General features: G+C 41.1%; 1 protein-coding gene across 1 annotated transcript; it reads left to right on the forward strand.

The window, feature by feature from the left end:
- Nucleotides 1-2,963: 2,963 nt before the first annotated feature.
- Nucleotides 2,964-7,061, forward strand: LOC116383581 (actin, alpha cardiac muscle 1). The gene is made up of 7 exons (XM_031847531.1): nt 2,964-3,047; nt 3,529-3,667; nt 3,942-4,266; nt 4,350-4,511; nt 4,872-5,063; nt 6,490-6,671; nt 6,750-7,061. The coding sequence occupies exons 2-7, from the start codon at nt 3,539-3,541 to the stop codon at nt 6,891-6,893; spliced, it is 1,134 nt and encodes a 377-aa protein (XP_031703391.1). The 5' UTR covers nt 2,964-3,047; nt 3,529-3,538; the 3' UTR covers nt 6,894-7,061.

Genomic DNA, 7,061 nt, shown 5'->3' on the forward strand with positions numbered 1-7,061 from the left:
TTTATTGGACAAACAAAAGTAATTTTATGACATCACCTTAGGTTCTTATGATGGGGCAATTTTACAGTCTAAACACCTAATCATAACAATAAATAATGAAAATAATCATTAGTTGCAGCCCTAATTTGTTTGAGAGACATTTTCTATTTAATTTATAATAAATAGGATATATTTCCTTTCCAAGTTTGATCATTTGGTACACTTAAATATTGATGCTGTTCCATTTTGTTGAATTTCATTATGTTGCAATTAGATAATAAACATAAACAAAACTTAGATTTTGTGTTCCAGCTCGTAAATCTGTAACTTCCCCCTTCCTAAAGTCAGAATCTATTTTCCGAGTGTCTCTTCAGTGCAGTCCTAAAACATGTGGCCTATGAGCCTATTACATAACAGATGTTCATAAAGTATACAAAATAAAAAAACGTGCATTTTAGGAAAGTGAAACTCACTGTCCAAAGTATCAAGAATAATGCAAATATGTGCTGTAGAACAGCAGCCATACTGACAGCGATCTGAGCCCTGTGCTACTTTAAGGTACCGAGCAGAAGACTTTAACATAATCCAACAGCTCTTCACGTATTCAGTGCACAGGCCAGAGAGAGAGAGGACTCCCAATTTTCACTGAGCAATATGTTTCATGTCTTCTTTAGCTTTGACCTTTGAATGGCCCCTGATGCTCGGCACAGATAAATGTGCCATGTTGGAAAGAACAAAGTGCTTTCAGACCATTTGTATTGAGCAAGCTTTTGATGAACACCTCAAATGCTACAATCCAGCATGGGGACATTCCCATATATGTGCACATTATTGATTTAGGTACAAAACCTTGCCTGCATCAGGCAAAGGACTTCCCTTCAGGGTTTGTTTTTTTGTAAAAGGCTTGTACTCTGTTTATGATGTGAAATGATAAAATCAATAGTTTTGTTTTTTTGTTCTAGACGATTTTGTCCTTATTATCTCATGAGGCCGATCTCCACAGGGGTCAGTAGCAGCAGCTAAAGTGAAAGTCACACTACAGGACTGCTGGAGCAACCTCCAAGTGTCTCTGTGTCTAATCCCGGCTCTGGCATGAAACTTTCACACCCGTGGCTGCTCCGAAAACGAGCACAACAAATGTTTTAAAATGTAACACTACCATATCTACATCCTGAGCCCTTGCCCTAGCAGTGATAGCACCTGAACACACTATGAAAAAAGATAGCGGCAAACACTGAAATATCATTTGATAACAATTTCATATTTTGGCACAAGGGCAAACGAATGTTGAAAGTCCACCTGTCCCTCTTGATCTTAACAGTTCTGTTCTCCATAGACAGACTTAACTAAGCTCTGGTCATAAAATGTTATCATTATTTGAATACTGGGGCAAAATGATGCTTAAAGCAGACCACAGTCTACCATTCATTACATAAGACCAAAACAAAGAGTCACACAGTGAAGGGTTATGGCTCGGGGTCGGGTGACAGCAGCATATGATTCATGGCTTGCTGTGCCCTTTTGTCTTCTCCTCCTTGTGGTGGGACCGTCCACTGCTCTTAGCCAATGTTATTTCACAGCCTTCAGAGCTCGCTCCCTGTCTGTTTCAAGTAAACCGGCAATGTCATTTCCTATGTCTTGTTCTTTCCTTAGTGCAGAAATAAAGAAAGAAATATGGCATGTGTCACAACAAGAGATGTTCCTTTTTCTTCATTGTTTTGATGTGGTAAACAAACAAAAAAAAGTATCAGCATTGCTTTTGATTTATCTGTAACGGTTTCTTACATGGACAAATGTATTGTCTTGACTTTTATTGTATAAAAAGGTAATTACCAGACCAGTGGCTGGTGTTTGAGGGATCAGTATGTGTTCAGACAGAGGAAGGGAAATATGCCGGGGAGAATAAATTCAATGCACTGCGATAACCTTTGATATTATACCCAGGCCAAAGTATTTCTTCCTGTTCGATTTTTATTTTGACTGAATATTGTGTGTTGCCGTTTGAACAGGATATTGAAAAATGTTTTAGCATATGGTTTGCATTACGATGTATCTATAAAATGTCAATCAAAGTGAAAAGATGCAAATGGAATACTACGAAAGCATGACTAAACCATGAATTTTAATCATTTCAAAATTTTCCATATGCAGACACAGCGTGTTACATGGCCACCACATCAATAACGTCCAAGCAGCTCATTATTATTATGGAAACTTATTGATTTTATGCAAATGAAATACATTAATGTATCGGCAAAATATATATTTTCATTTTCCATATGGTGTGTCCAGCTGCATGCTTTTGTTTTTAAAATATGTGCATGCTTGAGGTTTATTAAAACTGTATTCACGCTGTACTAAAATGGGTATGTCTGGTCCAAAGCAGTGGCTTACCCCTCTTTGTTCACACAAATCTGAAATGTGGGGTTTGGAGCTTCTAATAGAGTGAAACAGCTGCTGGCACCAGCTGTGTGGCACAAGTGGTCTCTCTATTTTGTATTGTAGGGCTACATGTGTGCTGCCAGTCTGAACTCATTTATGCTTAGGAGACACAGACACACAAAAAAATGGATTAACGTATTATTTAGAATACCAAAAACTGTGGATATTTATTACTTTTACAAGTCATCAGACCCTTGTTTGGTTATTCAGATATGTGGCTTGGGTATTGGCTCTTTCTGTTTAAAATATATTGATTCTGCTGATGATGGCTTGTGTCCTTCAATTGGATGTTTTATTCAGGTTGTCTTTCTTAAAACACGGCTATTTTATGAATATTATACTGACATAATAATAATAATTTATCGTGATTTATGGGTAGAGAAAGGATCAAAGGGAAGTCTGTCATCGTCTGTCTGTCTGTCCTCAACGCTGTCCTGCATAGGCGGCAGGGCACAGATGTCCGCGCGGGAGTTCCCTCTATCTGCCATGCCCTTCATGGAGTGGCTGTTGTCAATGGGGCAATGGGCTACCAAATATGGACACTTGTCTGGGTATAAATTGGTCCTACGTGACAATTCGGTACCCCCGGTTTACACACTCAAGATCCGGCGCCGAGTTCTGATCTGGTGAGTACTGCATGAATGACCGAAAAACTGAAAAGAGCCAACCAGTGGATTTATAACAAGAGGAACGATACATTTTAACACGAATGGCCGTGTCTTCCACCTTTACTTAACCAAATGTCAACATCTTACAAAAACGAATCATCTAACAACATCGACAGCTTCGTTCTGCGGATTGTGGATTAAAGTTGTTGTGATCACTAAAACAATAATAACAGTTTACAGTTTAGTGACCCGGCGAAGAAAATCCGAACACTAACCCTTGCACCCTTCTAGACTATATAATATTACCATCAGCAACAGGCACAACTAGTCAACAGTCAATTGTTTTTTTTGTCCACAAAAAGCGACATTATTTGTGTTTGTTGTGTCTGAAAAGAAGGAAAAACTTCAATCACCCATTCCAAACAAACAGGTGATTTTAATGCTGGATCTAACAGTGCCACTGTGTGGGTGTGCACGCGCACCGCCGTGTGTGTTTCAGAGCTGACATCATGTGTGACGACGAAGAGACTACTGCCCTGGTGTGTGATAACGGCTCCGGCCTGGTGAAGGCTGGGTTCGCCGGTGATGACGCACCTCGCGCCGTCTTCCCCTCCATCGTTGGTCGCCCCCGTCACCAGGTGAAGTAAACTATGCATAGAGTCCACACACGTTCAAGATGAATATCACTTTCAGTTGTTTGCATCAAACAATCGATGGCCTAGGGCCAGGTCCACCGTGCGTAATTGCGCACCAAAATTACCTCATCTTTTTTTCAACTGATAACTGAGGAAAACAGGCCGTTCATTATTCTGAAAAAAGTAAAATTTTGCGTATAGTGGTAGTTATGATACCCTGTGATTGGTGTAAGTTATCCACCACGTCACAAATTTCCATGATCCTTGTTGTTATCAGGGTGTCATGGTTGGCATGGGCCAGAAGGACTCCTACGTCGGCGATGAGGCACAGAGCAAAAGAGGCATCCTGACCCTAAAGTACCCCATCGAGCACGGCATCATCACTAACTGGGACGACATGGAGAAAATCTGGCACCACACCTTCTACAACGAGCTGCGCGTGGCCCCAGAGGAGCACCCCACCCTGCTGACTGAGGCCCCCCTCAACCCAAAGGCCAACAGAGAGAAGATGACACAAATCATGTTCGAGACTTTCAATGTCCCTGCAATGTACGTGGCTATCCAGGCCGTACTGTCCCTGTACGCCTCTGGACGTACCACAGGTGTGAAAGATTTGTTAAGTATGAACAAGATTTTGTTCAGTGAGTTAATACGTTGAATTACATGTTCACGTATGCATCATCAGGTATTGTGCTGGACTCCGGTGACGGTGTGACCCATAACGTGCCCATCTACGAGGGTTACGCTCTTCCTCACGCCATTATGCGTTTGGATTTGGCTGGTCGTGACCTGACAGATTACCTCATGAAGATCCTGACTGAGCGTGGATACTCTTTTGTCACAACCGGTGAGTAGACTACTAATTCATAATTCTGACGAATTTGGGTTGGTCATATCATCATAGCATCGTTTAGGCCTACTGTATTATCCAGTTGTCATTACTTTAATTTATTTACACACCATGACTCTAAACATTGAAAGAAAAAAACGTTTCCGTTTGATGTTCCAATCATTTACCTGCATGTTAAAGTTGGTTAAAAATTGAAATAATGAACTTTGATTTGGAGAAAGTAAACTTTTCATTTCAAGAAATTGTTTGAGCAATTGCAAACCAGGTGAAAATACTTTTGAGGTGCATGAAACAATCCTCACATTGTCTTTGGTGATGCACATTTGACTGACTATAAACAAATATGATCCCCTCCAGCTGAACGCGAGATCGTGCGTGACATCAAGGAAAAGTTGTGCTACGTGGCTCTGGACTTTGAGAACGAGATGGCCACCGCCGCCTCCTCTTCCTCCCTGGAGAAGTGCTACGAGTTGCCCGATGGTCAGGTCATCACCATCGGCAACGAGCGTTTCCGCTGCCCAGAGACTCTCTTCCAGCCCTCATTTATTGGTGTGTAAGGGCGAGAGCAGACATCGAAGACTTAATTTAGTTGTAGTGACAATGTCCCATGAGGAGCTTTAAATGTGTCACACAGTGATTTGATATTTAATTCTTAATTGTCATTTAAGTTAGCCTTAACCCTTTGATACACAAGCTATGCAAACCCCTTCTCAGGCACAACATGGGTCAAAAATGACCCGTATTGACCTACAATGTTATTTCATGCACGGCTGAGGGTTTCTTTGCTATATTTTCGGAAATCAATATATTTCATCATTTAATATTCAAAGTATTCATTAAATATCTTGTTTTTGATTACCACAAATCCTTATTTTAATTTTTCCTTTCTTAATTTATGAACTAAAATAGTTTTTGTATTACTATATCAAGTTTACACACATGGCTCAAAAATGACCCATGTGTGAATGTGATAAAAATTTAAATAAGACATATTATAAGAATGATTTTGTTAAAAATTATTATTTTAGCAGTGATTTGGACCAAAGAATTACACATTTAATATATGAAATGTTTACTTTGTCACACTCACACATAACATACACCATACAACCGATAACACTGATATTGAACTTAAACCACACCCTCTCACACACTTAAACCACACCCTCTCACACCCACCTAAACCATGCCCCTCTCTCTCACACACACACACTTAAACCACGCCCTATCACACACTTAAACCACGCCCATATCACACTTAAACCACGCCCCAATCACACCTAAACCACGCCCCTATCACGCACTTAAAACCACGCCCCTATCACACACCTAAACCACGCCCCTATCACACACACACACACACACACTTAAACCACGCCCTATCACACACTTAAACCACGCCCATATCACACCTAAACCACACCCCTATCACCCACTTAAACCACGGCCCAATCACACACCTAAACCACACCCCTATCACGCACTTAAACCACGCCCCTATCACACTTAATTAAAACTTTTGACCCATGTTGTGTATCAAAGGGTTAAGTATATAAAATAATCTTTCTAATAAACAAATACATTAGATTTTCACAGAACAACTTTCATTCTAATGTTATTAGGAAAATAATATAATTTGATAATATCTTATCAAATCATAATTAACACCGGTTGAATGGGTATTTTTTTTCGCAAAATTGACGTGCTTATTGCTCATATTAGTGATTGGCTGGCTAAATATAATCCCCAACTGGTGGTCACAGTTTATCCAACTTCGGCTTCACTACTTCATAGGCGATAAATAGACACGAGTAATCTAAAGCAGGGGTTTATTGTTCACATTTGTGCCATGGAGCGCGCAGCTGTTGGCGGAGCTGTCCATTTCAGCACCTGCTACGACAGCTGACGCCGGTGTCGGATGTGTTCTTTGCAGTGGTGGGTAAAACCCACTAACTTGTCCGCTGTATTTGCACAGGTATGGAATCTGCTGGCATTCACGAAACCACCTACAACAGCATCATGAAGTGTGACATTGACATCCGTAAGGACCTGTACGCCAACAACGTCATGTCCGGCGGCACCACCATGTACCCTGGTATCGCTGACCGCATGCAGAAGGAGATCACTGCTCTAGCCCCCAGCACCATGAAGATTAAGGTGACCGACTGTTCAGTGAATATGAATGTGACATTTCAATGAGCAGATTCCGAGATTAACAAATGTGTTTGTGTTTAGATTATTGCCCCCCCTGAGAGGAAGTACTCGGTGTGGATCGGCGGATCCATCCTCGCCTCTCTGTCCACCTTCCAGCAGATGTGGATCAGCAAGCAAGAGTATGATGAGGCTGGACCCTCCATCGTCCACCGGAAGTGCTTCTAAGCGCCAGACTGCCCCCTTCCTCACCTTCGGTTACCTCCCCCTTTCTGTGACAGCAACCCAATTTATGGGATATAATTCGTGTGTTGTCGTCTAATTCTTTGTTTACACTCAACTGCAATGTATATGTGGATATGTACAGATTTATGAATAAACGAGAACCGGGACTTA

Source organism: Anarrhichthys ocellatus, unplaced genomic scaffold (assembly GCF_004355925.1).
Source record: "Anarrhichthys ocellatus isolate YVR2014 unplaced genomic scaffold, GSC_Weel_1.0 scaffold7, whole genome shotgun sequence".
In the NCBI taxonomy this organism is placed as follows: domain Eukaryota; kingdom Metazoa; phylum Chordata; class Actinopteri; order Perciformes; family Anarhichadidae; genus Anarrhichthys; species Anarrhichthys ocellatus.